A 16,616-nucleotide genomic window follows, 5' to 3' on the forward strand; every position below is an offset into this window, starting at 1 on the left:
CATGCTCCTCCTCTCACACTGGTGCAGCGGTTGGTTTGTTCCCTGCTCCTCTTTTCATTGCCCCAGGGATGAATATCTATAGAGGGGGGGGACTCTATTGTTTGGACTTTATCCACTGAGGCACAGAAGGCCGAAGAGCCTCAAGGTTGAATGCATTATGGGGTTTTCAGTAAGCAAAAGACAAGCATTCTGACAATCAGTGACTCCATTATTGAATCATCTCGAGGAAACGTTATTAAACTTTAATCGTCCGTGCTGTTCTTCACATGTTATTTGGGTTGCTAATCTATCATTATAATGATACAGCATGCAGTTTATTAGTGATGTTCACGTAATTAGCCTGAAAAATGCAGAGCTGTCACAGTGCTATTTTTAGCCCACCAGCAACTGTGGTGCAACAGCATCAGGAGGGTCAGAGAACACTGTGCTCCTTTTCATGTGTACGTTTGGAGCCTCAGACATCAGAGTCACTCAATTCCAGTTTTCTTTAAGAGGTGCAGTAGGCAGATGGAGGGAGCAGAATTAAAGCGAGCACGGCTCAGCCCGTGAAGGAGGGTTGGGAAGAAACCATCTGCCTCTCATTACAAATCCAAGACCCACCATTTCTCCTTGGATGAGTGCTGGTGAATTGCTGGCTGCAAGTGGGACAGACCTTTTGTAGATGTGTCTGTTATGTTTTGGTTTTGGTCTATAGTTCAGACATAAATACTGAATTAAATGTGTGAGGAGATAGTGTCAAAAGTTGACTGTGATTAGCCGGATTATTCTTTACTTTTTACAATCATTGCCTGAAGTCAGTTATTCAGTAAGGTGTACTTTATGTTTAAACAAATATATATTTATATTGTTTGTTATATTTTGACCTTTATTAAATTATAGCCAAAGAGAGTCAGGACAATGGAAATAGATGGACCGCAGCCAGATTCAAAGGCCGGGCTGCTGCAGTAAGAACCCAGCCTTCATACACCAGAGCCCCCCTTTATGGCCTTTCTTATTAAAACACACTTTTTGTACAGCAGTCAGTTAGCTTAGCTTAGCATAAACAGGAACTTAGCCTGGCTTTGTCAAAAGGCATTACATTACGCCTCGCTCATATACACTTTGTAACTTAATATCAACAATTCAATTTGAAACAACAACTTGCACGCTGGTTTTACAGGTGGCTATGTTTCATACTATTTCTTGACCAGGAGCAGTAACTTCCTGAAGGCTCTGCAAGTTGCCCGTCAAGCTCACTTCAGGAAGACTTCAATAGGTAATTCCTTTCCGGCCAAGAAATTACTACACACATACCCTTATTGTTTTTGTAATCAAACAGATGTGATATGACAGGTTTATTTGTGAGAGGGGTGTCGAAAATATGGCGAGCTGTTTCTCCTTGCAACCAGTTTTTTGCTAAACTAAACTAACCACAGTTCCAATATTATGTCTAACTGTTCTTTTAAGACAACTGTGCACTGGGAAGTTGTTATATTTCGATAACACCATTCAGTCTGTTATCTTTTTTGAATTGCCCACCATTCAAAAGAGTTAATTTTTTTTCCCTCCTCGACTTCATGATGCTGGAACCCTTTGCGTCCAGATTATTTGTTGGTCCCTCTGCAGGGCCAAGCTGTTACTATGGGGCCTGTTCGGACATTGACTGCCTCCCATCTAACACCAAAATGCAATCTCATTCAGTCAAACTGTGGTTGGAATTAATCAGCCTTTTTGTCCATGAGGCCCTCCCTCTTAATCTCTCACTTCTATTACACTGTGGCCCCCAGGAGAGCAAAAGAGAGGGCATGAGGGTGAGGGAACAAGAGACTGTGAAAGAGAGTGAGAAACAAGAGGTGCAGTGAAAGAGGGAAAATGAGAGATGATCAAAATACAGTATTTTTGCATGAGTGTTTTTTCTCGTCAATATAAAGCACGTCCTTGAGGACAGTTTCTGTTGTTGAGTGGCTTAATGTTCTGTCTTCATTAACAGCTGTTTTACTACCCTGGTTATTACCGCTGCCTATTCATATGCTAACTGTTACATTAGTAATTCACAAGTCAAAGAAAAGGATATTTTGAATTAGAATAAATATGAATCCTGAGGTAATCCGTGCCTTTCTGAATGAGCAGGGCTTTATTTACTTGATATACAGCATGTCAATTCTCTGATTTAGATTATCAGAAAAAGGGTTTATCAGTGTTATTTATTTGAGCTGTTTGACTAAGTCTGGATCTATTTTTCCTGCATTTACTGTTGGCATCAAACAGCAGCTCAGATGTGACAGAAGCAGGTGGTCAATATTGTTCATTAAGTGGTGTTTAAATCACTTTCTGGATAAATGGATCAATCGCATTCATTCACACGGATCTTCACAACAATTTATTTACCAGCAATGCGGAGGTGTGAACTGACAGCTTATCACCATATTTCAAGGTTTCAAGGTTTCAAGGTTTCAAGGTTTTATTTGTCATATGCACAGCAGATACAGCGTATATGTTGGCAATGAAAATCTTATGTCGCGTGCTCCTCCAATAACTCAACATACATGGTGCAAAAGATAAATAAAATAGTGCAAAAAGAGAGAAGAATATTTACAATATTAACAATAAAGATTTGAGGATGTGAAATATATACATATGTGGAATACATTGAGAGTATTTAAATACTTTACACTGTGGAATGAGGAGGTATGGACAGATGCATATATTATGTATAACAGATGTGTATGGCAGATATGTATAATATATAGATATGTGTACTATAAACAGATATGTATGGCAGATGTGTATAATATATATATATATTAGCTCAACGTCCTCCTTCTCTTTGTGCCAGTGCTCTATATTCTTCCTGATTTGCACTTAAGTAGATTTCTAACTGTAATAAATTGCCTGTATAACAATGAGACCCCAGCATACTCCATGCTGTTTACTTACCCTGTATAAAAGAGTGAAAATAAAAAATTTAAAAATAGTCGTGCTTTGGAAAGACAAGACAGCTGCACCATGGAGCTCAAGCGTTCTCTGAAATATGAATGCTTGTAACTTATAAATGGTTAATCACAAAGAGAAAGGGAGAATATGTTGTTGTTGTTATTATGTCAAGGTGGGATTGGAAAGACTTTGTGAATTATTTGTACTTCAGTCCAAACTATATGGCTCCCTTATGATTAAGTAAGCATTGTTGTTTTGGTCTTTGTCCAGGAAGTGCATCCTAATAGCTATACATGCTGCCTTGTTTTCAGCTTCATGTGGCGATAGTTAAACATAAAATATTTTTCAGAGACAGGAGTATTGATCCTTTGTCGCTCTGAGGGGCCACTGTAGGCTACATATCCATATTTTCCTGCTGATCTGCCGAGATACTAAAGGATGCCTTTTGGTATTTATCGAACCACAGGGGCAGCTGCTGCATGTGTGTCGATGAGGGTGCTGTTAAAAGTCATGTAGTTCTGTCTACACTCAAAAAACCCTGTCAGGACAATAGTACAGGATTATACATTCATAGAATACAATTGATATGGTCTCAATTAACCTTGCACAAAGTAACTGTTCATCTTTTGTTGTTGGTGCAGTCATTTTTGGGAAGGTTAACTTTGTATAAGTTTAGCAGGTAACAGTGGTAACCCTGTTTTAGTTCATGTAATAATTAATTTACCTATTTCATTACTTCATCAAAGTAATGTAACGTCTTACATTAGACATTGGAACAAAGCAACAGAATGAATCGTTTTTCCTGGATAAAAGCTCTTTATTGAAAAGATATTACTGATGAACAGTTGGATTTAACCTCTGTAAGACAACATTTTGAATAGTAACTGTAATGTTTTACATTTTTGTAGATGTAATTATGTGTGGCAGTGTAACTAGTTACCGCCCAACAATCCATGTAGTCTACCAAGCTATTGTGCATTAGTTCCAGCACTAGTATGCTACAGTATGGCTGGCCTGTTTTGCTGTTGATGCGTGCTAAGATTTCCTCAATCAAGCCTTGGCTCCTCGATCATGACAAGTCAGCTATTGGTGCTGTTAAAACCTGTGTCAGGAAAATGGGAACAGTGTGTCTATTGATCACAGTGAAACATCATCTGACATAGATATAAGGCAGGTATCCTTGAGGGACAGACCATGCAAGTAGGGCGGTTCATGGTCAAAATTGCAGCAGGAGTACGCCTAGTGGCCATAACTGAGAGATGTGCTAGCAGTGGTTGCACATCTCTCATATGGATTAGTATGATGATGTGATCTAACACAATTTAGATCAGTATCACTTCAACTTTGACTTTACAAAGGTGGTTATTGGTTTATTTGTTCTTCTTTGTTTAGATATAAAATATAATTCCATTGTATTACTCCCCTCTGACAATCCCTCTGTTTCTACCTATCCAGGCATTCGGCCAGGCTTACACCAACCAGCGTAAAGTGGCAGAGGATGGGGAGACCAATGAGGAGACGTTGCTGCAGGAGTCAGCCTCTAAGGAGGCCTACTACATGGGCCGTCTTCTGGTGCTGCAGACCGACATGACGCTAAGCCGTTCTGTGGCGTCCAACGCCCAGGCCGAGAACGACAGGCTCAACGCACTAGTGCAGGGACTACGCGAGGTGAGCCTGTTGCCTTCTGCTGAGGGTTTGTCAGATCATGCCAGACGAGAACAGTAATATGTAGTATATGTGCGAAAGCAGCATTATTTTAGCTGACAGTAGGGCTGATGCATTTGTACACTCATTTAATTAGCTTAAATTTCCTCATGGATATATGTTTATTCCTAGTATTAATATGTTTTTTGTTTAAATAGTACTTTAGTAAAATTGTAATTTCCCTTGGGAAAAAGGTTACTATAAAAGCTGCAACTTTTGAATGTGTTGAGTTTAAGTTAAAGCTGTCCTTGCTTTCTAAAATTAATGAATTTTGTGTCCTAGAAATGATTATAAATTGTCATTATTGGATTTTTTGTTTTTAAGCAAACATGTTTCCAAATGTTTATTATTTACTTTACACCAACTGACATGAGATCTGTGTGTTTGACAAAAGCCAAAGGGTCACAGTGGCAGAAATGCACAAACATGCATATGCATACGTGCAGAGCGTTTATGCATTCATAAATGTCTGCAGCCATTGTGTCGGGCAGTGCAGGAGTTCGAGCGGGGGTCAGACACTGCAGCCACGACCCCATTGTGGGGGGCAAATCCGGTGCTAAGCTAGGGAATAAGTGAAATACCCTGAGCTCGGCACATGTGTAGGGACAGATAGAGCCAGGCTGCTGTAACCAACCAACCAGAACTACACACACAAGGACGCACACTCATTCACTAAAAACATCAGGGAGTGTTATGAGGGTCACTTGTTACTCTCTGGACGTGCGTGTCATTTTACGAAAATATTTGAATGTTAGCAGATTATGTCACAACAACATCTGATTCGAGATTCGAGTTATTCCAGATTGTGTAGCATAATCCATTTGGGAATCTGATTATGAGTGTAGTCGACATATTGTAGAGGAGTTGTTATTCCACACATCTGTCACCTGGTTGCATCACGTTCATGGCTCTTTGATAATGTGTTCATCAAACGGTTTCCAGCTCTCTTTGAAATCCTCATTTGCATTTGGGATTCCCATTAATGAGGGGGAGTGGTCTTTTATCGTGGGAACCATGTGTTGAAGCCGCACGGGGGGCTTAATTTTTCACAAGCCGTGTTAAATCAAAATCTTCCGAAAAGTGATCTCTCACAAATAGTTTTTACATATACCGATTCATTAAGAAATAACTGATGGGAAAACTTTACCTCATTCAGAAAAAAGTTTGCTTTTGCCTTTCTTTGTAAAAAAATCTGATCATTAGGAATTAGATGTGGGAAACCCTTTTTTTAAACAAATAAGAATTAACAAATTGTATGTTATAATGAATTTACGGCACCCCTAATGATGGCATGCAGAACACAAATCACCTACAGTTTATCTTATCTTGTAAAAAATGTTTAAACCTACACATTTAATATTTCCTAAATGTTTTCTCCATCCTTTGGCAACATTTTGCACTTATTCCCCATTTCTAAAACAACACTGGTTGTAATGATGAATGAATACAACATGGCTGGACCTCGCCATGTTTGCCATTGTGTCAAATCCAATAAAGCTGTCCCAGCCACACTGTGTGGGGTGTGAATTCTAGATGAGGGATAAGTTGAAGCCTTGTTGTGTGTGACACTGTCCCTGACCCCGGCCACTGTAGCACCCCCCATCGGCTCTGCTCGTATAGAGCCTCACTGGCTGATAATTGGCCTTTAATCCTGTCACTTCATACCTAGCTCAGTGTAATTTGCAGCAATGTCATGAATATGTAAGACGCAGCAAAGGAAGCTTGTGTTTCATCAATAACATAGCATCCAAAAATGTTCTCTAAGGTATCAAGGTGTGTTATATAGATGGAAGTTGGTGGTATTGTGTTTCCTGGTTTAGTATAAAAGTGTTCTCAGTGCAGTCTAACTCTACTTCTATGTACTTCTTCTATGTACTTCTATACAGCACAGAATAGTCTGTTTGGTTGTCAGGTCTCTGAGTTCCCTCCTCCTGTGAGTGCACCCACCCACTGAAACTGCCTCTGGGTCAGCACTTCTGCCATATGCACAGAGAGCTGCAGGGGAGCTGCAGGCCACTCTGCAGTGAGAGGGGTGAACACATGCGCACATACTGTAAACCATGCTTCATTTGATGCTCCAATTTAGTTGCATTTTACTAAGCACATTTAGTAAAATTGAAAATAAAGGAACCACTTTCTTATTCTGCTTGTCACTTAATTGTCCCTCCAGGCTCCCTTACATTTAAGATGGCGAAAACAGTTTTTTTTTTAATGTTGTGCCTAATTTAATCTGCAGGTCCTCCTGTACATATTGAGATCACACTTTAACATAGATGTTTGAGTCGAGATTAGTTGTGGTTAGACAAACAGACAGAAAACATACATGCACACACACACACTCCTCACACTTCACCCATGTCTTACTTTTGACTGGAGATAATGAACCTCTAACAGCAACACTGTCAACAAGTAACTTTAAAAAGGGGCCCTGTTATGATCTTTTTTAGGTTCATATTTGTATTTTCTGCTTTTACTTTGACATTTCACTTTATTTTTCTCATACTGCCTGTGCTGCAGCACCTCTTTTCACCCTCTGTCTGAAACCAGAGCCCAGTGATTGGTTAGTTTTTGTTGTGATTGGTCAACCGCTAGAGATGTCCCACCCCTTAGCCTCACGTACAATGTGTTGGAGCGCTAGCATATAGTATAGACTGGGATATCACTGTGTTACAGAAGTAAACAAGGAGTCAAATGGAGGTGTGTGTGGGAGAGAAACTCTCTCTGGAGGGGAGCCGTTGCCAACCACATCACCATTTACATGCCCATGCCCAGTCTGATCTGATTGGTTAGTTGGTCTGTTCTCGTGTGATTGGTCAACCACTTAGAGATGTCCAGCCCCCTGTGGAGCCCTAGCCAATAGAAACACAAATGTTACATAGAGATGTCATTATGTCATGGAATGGAGTCCAAGGGGGGAGTGTGTTGTAGAGAAACTCCCTCTGGAGGGAACTTGCATAACATTTTTAAAGACAAATGATGCAAAACTTCCTGTGGATACACATACAGACCGATACAGACATGCACACACACATGCATGCACACTTACTATACCGACACCTGATCCCCTCCCCCAACTTTTGCCTGGAGATTATGAACCCTCTTACACAAAACTGTCAACCAGTAATGTTAGAGTAACATGGGCATTGCTTTAAATCCAGTCAGTTCATCCATCTCCCAAACTTGGAATAAAATGTACCAATAGTAGTTGACGGAGGATTTTGCTGTGGTCGCATTTTAGTCCCAGTGCTGCCGCCTCCTATACTTAGATTTATGACTTTTCAGGCTTGTGCATTTCTCTCATCTGTATCTGGTCCAGCATGTGCTCAATTTTTTCATCTGTGCACAGCAGGCGACCCGGAATGATTAACTTCTCAGGAGTCTGAGGGTGCTGACTCATGGCATTTAAGATAATAAAATATTTTTATAAACTTCCTCATCCTCTCTCTTCTGTGAGAGGGATGAATCCTGTACAGTATGGGTATGAGTGATGCTACCGCCTGTGCACAAAGCCCAGTTACATTATCAGAATTATTACAGTGTGCATCCTCAAATGAGGGAACAGTTTTAAATGTTATCTGCCAGGGAATTTAGGTTATCAAATTCTCTTGTTTTTTCTCTTTCGCTCCTCATTGTATTAATCTTCTCTCCCTGCTTTTCTCTTTTCATCCTGTTTCCTCTGCTCCAGAGCAATGAGATACTGGAGCTACAAAGGAGCAGGATGAGGGAGGAGGTCAAGGAGTACAAGTTCCGAGAGACCAGGCTGCTCCAGGATTACACCGAGCTGGAGGAGGAGAACATCACGCTGCAGAAACTGGTGTCTACACTCAAGCAGAGCCAGGTCGGTATAAAGGTTTTCACTACACATTCACTCTTTCAAATGAATTCTCTTTTAAAACACAAACAACTGTTCATCGCCTTTTAAATGGTGAAACACCAAGACCCATATTAGTTGAAATGAATGACTCACACTTCATATCATAATATCAGTTACCCCTTTATGTTTTCAGTATCAATTTCCATGATGCAGTGGATCAGAAAGTGCTCTTATCTGAATGCTCATCATCTTTAATTTCTCTTCAGGAGATGCAGTATTCTCTGAAGTGTTCCACAGTGTCTGTTTTGCCTTTAGACACAGATTATTAATACATGTGCTGAGCTAGATTAAGGTTGTATATCAACCTAATATCTCTCAAGTGATGTAAGAATTAGATATTGCTGGACTGTATTCAAATGATTTAATATATATATTTGACCACATTACCGTGGCATGTGTTTAGATCAGACTAATAGTACAAAATCAGGATTCATAAACCCTTATGGAAGGGTGTTTTTTTGCTTTGATTACATCGCTCAAAAATTGTTTCATTTGCAAAGAATAATGTCAAAATTGTACATTATATAAACTTGTTACTTTACTTATTTTTGTTTTACTCACAACTACTAATGTTTCCTCCAGTGTGACCTAGGGTAGGGCCATCCGATCCTTAAACAGTATTCTTTTGTTTTAAAACATAATTAAGCAAGTTAATGACATGTTTCTATTCTTTCTTTTCCTGTTCATTTCCATCCTCTCTGCTGCCCATCAGGTGGAATATGAGGGACTGAAACATGAATCCAAAGTCCTCGAGGAGGAGACTGTCCTCCTCAACAGTCAGCTGGAAGACGCACTACGTCTGAAAGACATTTCTCAGGGTCAGTTGGAGGAGGCCTTAGATGCCCTAAAGAGTGAGCGTGAGCAGAAGAACAATCTGAGGAAGGAGTTGGCCCACCACCTCAGTCTGAGTGACAGCGTCTACGGAGCAGGGGCCCATCTGGCCCTCACTGTCACTGGTGTTGAGGGCCTCAAGTTCCCTGAGGAGACCAATGGCACAAACGGCAGTGCCATGCCTGCTGTTAACAGCAACAACGAGGACAGCAATCGTCGCAATGGTCATGTTCACACAGGCACCGGATTGGCTAAGATGAACGGGGAATTCCGACCGGGCTGGAAAGGAGAAGGCCTGCACCCGGTGCCGGACCTGTTCAGTGAGCTCAACCTGTCCGAGATGCAGAAGCTCAAACAGCAGCTACTACAGGTGGGTCATAAGGAAATATAGCAGGCTTTTATTCTTGGTTCTAGCCATTTTGTAATATTGAATGTTATTTTCAAGGTCAGCACTGACAGCACTTTATCACATTGGTTATGTGTCCGGTTACTGTCTGGAAAACTGTATCTGCTTTAAAGCTGTTACCAACACCAACCCCAGACAATTTACTGTGGTACTCAAGCTCATTGGAAGGCAAATACATTTTCAGGTGCGTGTGTGTGTTTTGCCCAGTGTTTATTGCTTCTCTGATGAAAGCAGCGCTAGTCACTGCCCCTGATAATAGCAAGGAAATGGCAAGGTGATGACAGTTTGGGAATTAGAAGAAAAGCAGGAAAAACAACATAAAACGCTACAGCATTTACTGATTGTTGGTCTTTCAACACAATATACAAATAATGGCAATGTAACGGCATTAAAACCATAAGTGACAATAAAGATAAGATGCTTATTGTTTATTAAACACAACAGCATATTTGGTTTGGCAGCAAGCTACTCCGCTAAACAGGATATATAAATGTCTGAAAAAAAGGTAAACATACATACAACTGTAACAGGACTGGGACGCCAAAAGAGGAAAGTGGTAGCGCAGCAATCAAAACAGAGGCAGTGATTGAATCAAAAAAGGATTTATTTTTACTCAACTCAAAAATACCTTTCAAAACCAAGGCTAAGATAGCTGGGCCGCTAACCGACTTACCAGCTCTCCAAACGTGTTCTCAAAGATGGTGCTTCCTGCTCCCTCTGTGTGCCAACACTAGATGCTTCCTGCTCCTTCCGTGTGCCAACACTAAAACTGAGCTTCTCTGTCTCCTTTGTCTCTCTTGAGGGAGTGATTAGCACCTGCTGTGTGGGTCTCCACTGATTGGGAGAGGGTGGAGCCACCTGTTAGGGATGTAGGTGCCTCCAACTACCCTGCCTCTCAGCCCCTTACACAACATATAAATAGACATACTGCATACTGTAGATACATGGCACATAATGATAAGAAATGAAATACCATACATGGATGTAACATTGTATGTCATGTCTTTTTTGTAATGAGTGCTCTGCTAACGTCACTAGTCGGAGTGATGAAGCTAATCATAGCAACGTGAACAGGGTCCAGCAGTAGATGCAGAACATTTTCTTGTGCTGTAGGGAGTACTGTCAGGGTGATTATCATCCTACAGGCAGAGGGAGAAGATGCAGAGGCAGAAACTGACTTTTTTCTGCTTTACTTTAGAGACAAGGGGACAGAAATAGTCCCAAATTTGAAATGACAGCCAATGAGAAAGGGAAAATGTCAGATAAGTTTTTTGTCCACAGGCCCAGTACATTTATAAATGTATCCCACTGTTACTATGCTTTGTGATAGGCTATGTCCAAATAAACAGAGTATAAATATGGGGCTTATATAATAAAGTAGGAGATACAGTGTGTTCCTCTGACAGCCACTTATGCACTGAGTCACCTATGTGCAACACACATACCCCTCATGGGGAATAAATACCATGTGTTGAATGACATAAAAATCAAAGGCAGATTATATTCATGCTGAAATCTAGTTTAGTCATTACTGTTCATTTTCCCCTAGCTGAGCTCCTCAGGGAAATACAAAATTAGATTAGTGGCTTTACTATTAGCAGTGTGCCTTTCTCTCTAAACACAATTACTCACTAATCAATTTTCTCTTTCAAGCTGAGTATTCTGGCAAAGATGTAAACATCATCAAGATTCAAATTGCAGGTTGAATTTTTTTAATACATTTTTGTCATTCTCAGTATGAACACTTGAAGAGCATTCGCTGCTAAATGTGCCCATAATGTCAGCCTGAAGCATTTTAATGGAAGTGATGACAACATTCAAAACGGAGTTTAGGTTTAATTGTAATTAGTTGTCCGAACTTTAGAAGTTTTAAATAAGAAAACACAAAATATACAAAGTAAAGTAAGCAAATGGAGCTGCTGTGAACACTTGATCTGACAATTAAGTAATATTGTATCGAAAAGCCTCTGACTTGTTTTGCATTAATGTATATAAAACATTTGCAAACATTTTCCCTTTTGTCATTTTTTGACTGCAGGTGGAGCGGGAGAAGTCGGCGCTGCTCATGAACCTGCAGGAGTCCCAGACCCAGCTGCAGCACACACAGGGTGCGCTGAGCGAGCAGAACGACCGTGTCCATCGCCTCATGGAGCACGTCAGCGGCATGAAATGTCTGAATGGAGAAAAAGAGCTTGATGACCCTCAGGAGAGTGAAAAGCCTGATGGTGGCTCCTCACCACCAGCCAATGGCCAACGCGACCCCGATATCCACGGCTTTGAGATCCTTGAGTGTAAGTACAAGGTAGCGGTAACAGAGGTGATCGACCTGAAAGCGGAGCTCAAGGTCCTGAAGGAGAAGTACAACCAGGCTGTGGAGGGGCAGGGAGAGGGCCACAGTGACGACAGGGCCCAGGCACTGAATGAAGAGGTTTGTCATTGACATGCATTTATGTTTTTATTGCTGCATCATTTTTGGGGCAGGATAAACTTTACTCAGTTCTAGTTTGCACCCTTTGATGTTGCAAATGTCCAATTGATTTCTTCCAAGCAGGTAACCCTTTTGGAGCGTAGTTACCGGGAAAGCCGCGAGAAGGTGTCGAGCCTGGAGACAGAGCTACGAGCAGCCACAAGCACAGCCTCAGAGAGCCAGGGCATGCTGAACACAGCACAGGATGAGCTTGTTACCTTCAGTGAGGAACTGGCGCAGCTCTACCACCATGTCTGTCTGTGCAACAATGAGACACCCAACCGCGTGATGCTGGACTACTACCGCCAGAGCCGCATCACACGCAGCGGCAGCCTTAAAGGCTCTGACGACCATCGGGCTTTGCTCTCTCCTCGCCTGGCTCGACGCCTCGCTGCAGCATCTACAGCCTGCTCTTGCTCTGAGCCTTCACGCAGTCCCCTGGACTCCCCATCCAAAGATTCCCATCACAATGAGAAAACTACCAACACAGGGGAGTCTACATCATGTCACAGCAGCCCCACTCGCAACCCCATGGGATCGCCATCCATCAGCATCTCTCCCTGCCCATCTCCAGTGCCCTCAGAAGCAGGTGGAGACCTACGGAAGGAGCCTATGAATATCTACAACCTGAACGCCATCATCAGAGATCAGATCAAACACCTCCAGAGGGCTGTGGACCGGTCGCTGCAGCTGTCCCGGCAGAGGGCTGCAGCCAGGGAGCTGGCGCCTATGCTTGACAAGGACAAGGAGCTGTGCATGGAGGAGATACTCAAACTGAAGTCGCTGCTCAGTACTAAGAGAGAGCAGATAGCCACACTCAGGCTGGTGCTGAAGGCTAATAAACAGGTAAAAGAGGATTTTTACTCATACATCGAATTAGTTTGGAATATTTAAGGTGGGGTTGTATAATGTGTATATTCAGTATATTACCTACTGTAGATAGCGGGCAACATGCCCCTGTTTTGGAGAAACACACTATTAATTCAAACAATGTACTACGCAAATCTATGCTTTTCTCCTTTTATGAAGTGGCTAAAATAAGTTGTGCTTTGCTCCTGTCCACAGCAGCAAATCAGTTAGTTGCCATGCTTGCATGCATGTATTTTTCTCTTAATTGCCATCTACTGTATAAACACTGACTCAAACATCCAAACTAGCCCTTTAATATGTCATGCCTAATGTCTTATCCACTGAAAAATCCAGGCTTTATCCAAATTAGGAAATTGTGAACATAAATATTAAATAATCCACATTTCAGGCAGCAGAGGGTGCACTGGCAAATTTGAAGAGCAAGTACGAGAATGAAAAGACGATGGTGACAGAGACCATGATGAAGCTGAGGAACGAGCTGAAGGCTCTGAAAGAAGACGCCGCCACCTTCTCGTCTCTTAGGGCCATGTTTGCCACAAGGTGAGCGGGGATATATGAGTCCAATAAGATGGGAAAGGGACAATTCCTCAAATATAAATCATGAATTTGCATTTATTGCAGAAATCTCCTACTAAATCTTTGTTTCCCCTCTGTATCTTCATCCTCTCTTTGTCGTTAGATGTGATGAGTATGTTACTCAGCTGGATGAGATGCAGAGGCAGCTGGCGGCAGCAGAAGATGAGAAAAAGACACTGAACTCTCTCCTCCGCATGGCCATCCAGCAGAAACTGGCCTTGACCCAACGGCTGGAGGATCTGGAGTTCGACCACGAGCAAACCTACCGTGGCCGAGGCGCTAAAGTGCCCAGGATAAAAAGCAGCCCGCCCCAAGTAAGTCTCAGAGGCACCTTCACAGCTCCCTCCATTCCCACGAGAGTCCAAAACCCCTCCTTTATCACCACCCACACCCTCAACACCCCCCTGACCCTTACTAGTCCGTCCATGTCTGCGTGGACTTCAGACACAATTCTTCATCAAAATCTCAGTTACTCTTGCTACTCTTCAGGCTCCCCGCCGATAATTGTAGACCCTGAGCGGCTAACCTTAGAGTTCAGACGTCTCATTTATTCAAGACAAGACTTAGGTCGTCTGTCACCATCTCCCAGAACCCGTAGCCCTTCCCCAGTATCTCCTCACCTCCGACGAAGGCGATGACTCATCACCCAGCACCAATATCTTATATTGTATGTAGAAAGTACAGTTCCCAGAAGGTGGGACACAGAGAGGAGGAAAAACTAGTTTTCACATGTCTAAGGTTTGAACACTTAGGAAGAAGGAGCTCACTCCATCCTCAAAACACCACTGAACCTCTTTTTTCGATTTTGAAGATTGGACTGTTTAGCATTTTGTAATAGACAACACCACAAATGTCATACCAGGTATATAAATACATGCTACCATAAATATGATCGCATTATGATCATCATTATGATCAATTTCGTAGAGTCCTGGGAAGTGTTTCCGACTAAACAAAGCAATGCCTGAAGCCTCTGCTGCAGCAGCATTCAGTGACTCACATTGCCTCCTTGTGGCAAACTCTAAAAATAACATGTTAGAATTGTTGGGGGTTTTTTGTTACTAAACTATTGCATAAAATAAGTATTTGTTGTTGAATGATATTTCCTCTATTTAATTATTGCATGCCTGATTTTCTCACACTTAGAGATCTGTCAAAAAGCATTTGACTGGAGTAACAATATGTTGTAAGGAGTGGTATGGAAACCAGTCAGACCTCCTCTCTGTGCCTCAACTTTATATTGGATTTACCGTGATCAGTTTTCCCCTTATCCCACATATATTATACAAAGCAAAACCATAGATTCAACTAACTCTATTACTTCTTCCACCAACAGCCAATGTCTAAATAATACTGTCTCACAGTGTTTCCTGTTTTTTCTCCACCAGATAGCAGTGTCTGAGAACATTTCCAATCTCTTTCCTGTCAAATGCCTTTTGATGTGTCTCTCTGTCCTTTAAAATCAAATAGCAAATACCATTTTAGTATAACACAACATAATGTAAACTTTAATGGAGAAGTGACAAGCATGACTGTTGTGGAGTTAATTATCTAAATTGAGCCGTGAACAGCCAGTGACCTGGAGTTGTTTGTGGTTGGATTGTTCCAAATTATCCCCTCTGTGTCTGTCCTTCTCTTTTTGTGCTGTACAAATCCTTATAATATTGGATTTTCGAGTCTGTGTGTATGTGTATTTGAATATATATTCATGTCTGTGTCTCTTTGTGTTTCCCACCTCTAGAGAGTCGGTGTGATCAGATGAAACTGGTTTAGTTACGATTTAAGTACCTGCTCTTTCCGTTGTTTGCTAAAATTTCCTCTTGATCTGCTTTCTCATAGGATTCTGTACATACTGAAACATTGATTCTCCAGCAGAAAATGTCTTATCCTAAACAAAATGTTATTATTATAGCAAACAGTCTCGTTGATGCTGACCAGGTCTTCCCCTTTCCTGTCCTCCGTGTTTTCTCTGTCCTTAATGTCTAACCCTGAGTGTTACCACTCTGTATATTTGTCTAATTTATCAGTTTCTTGTAGATTGTCAGCAGCCTGCTGCCTCAGTACCGTCACTCTCCCCACAACTAAGGCGAGGGAGAGCCTCCCTAGCACGCAGGTAACATGCTGTAGAACTTGCTAGTGGTAGGCTCATTGGCATCTATCCTTCTATCTTTTACAAGCCATAATGAACACGCCATTCACATTCTATTTACTAAGCACATATTTTCTGGTTGCACACCTGTATCTGTAGAAGTTACATTTTCTTGCATGCTCAAATTTTTCACATTTTAAGTTTAGCATGACAGTGTTCTTCACCTGCTCCCTTTAATAATTACAACTGGAGAAAAAAAACATGATATAAAATAAAACAGTTAGAGTTACAAAGTTGATTGTTAACTTTAATAAATACATTTTACACTATAGTTTTCTCTCTCTTCACATATAGACATACAGTATGACTTAGCCAGTAAAGCGAAAGCTGTTGACAGTAGTGTTTGAGCTACCATCAGACTGGAAGACAATGTGTCCATCTTTTTAACCGTATATGTCAATGGGCTGAGGAAGTCATTCACAGCAACTAGGAAACTGCTGACAGGTCTAAGGCCATGTTTGTTTTCTACTGTCGAGCTGATTAGCGAATACTCCCCAATCATTTTTGGTTGTCTATGTTCTCACATTATACTTTGTCTTGAAGCATAATCTGGATTTAGGTTTAATTCATTCTTGCCAATTAATAGTGGTAAGATTACCTCCCTGGATGTATGCTAAACGTAGAGCAGCTGCTAGTAACTGGTTAGTTTAACTTTGCTGAGGGATGGAAACTGCTAGGACTGGCTGAATCCAAACACAAGCATCTCAAAAAGTATTATCTATTTTGTCAAACTACAATTCAGACAAATGAGGTCAAAGTACTCTGATCTAGTTTTATTTGGGTTTAGCCCAGCGCTCACTTCCTGGAGGCTTTGCTCTCACAAAGA

The 16,616-nt window shown here is 41.4% G+C and overlaps 1 protein-coding gene across 4 annotated transcripts in view; it reads left to right on the forward strand.

The window, feature by feature from the left end:
* bicd1a (bicaudal D homolog 1a) overlaps positions 1-16,616 on the forward strand; it is a 33,891-nt gene that overhangs the window by 14,823 nt on the left and 2,452 nt on the right. Inside the window, exons 2-9 of one of the 4 annotated variants that reach the window (XM_063898440.1) lie at positions 4,369-4,581; positions 8,303-8,455; positions 9,204-9,692; positions 11,767-12,156; positions 12,277-13,041; positions 13,454-13,605; positions 13,745-13,955; positions 15,669-15,754. In XM_063898440.1, the coding sequence (XP_063754510.1) occupies positions 4,369-4,581; positions 8,303-8,455; positions 9,204-9,692; positions 11,767-12,156; positions 12,277-13,041; positions 13,454-13,605; positions 13,745-13,955; positions 15,669-15,754 (2,459 nt within the window). The remainder of the gene's footprint in view (positions 1-4,368; positions 4,582-8,302; positions 8,456-9,203; positions 9,693-11,766; positions 12,157-12,276; positions 13,042-13,453; positions 13,606-13,744; positions 13,956-15,668; positions 15,755-16,616) is intronic. The other 3 variants (XM_063898457.1, XM_063898447.1, XM_063898465.1) reach the window with 3 other exon arrangements.

This window comes from Eleginops maclovinus, chromosome 2 (genome assembly GCF_036324505.1).
Source record: "Eleginops maclovinus isolate JMC-PN-2008 ecotype Puerto Natales chromosome 2, JC_Emac_rtc_rv5, whole genome shotgun sequence".
NCBI classification, from domain to species: Eukaryota; Metazoa; Chordata; class Actinopteri; order Perciformes; family Eleginopidae; genus Eleginops; species Eleginops maclovinus.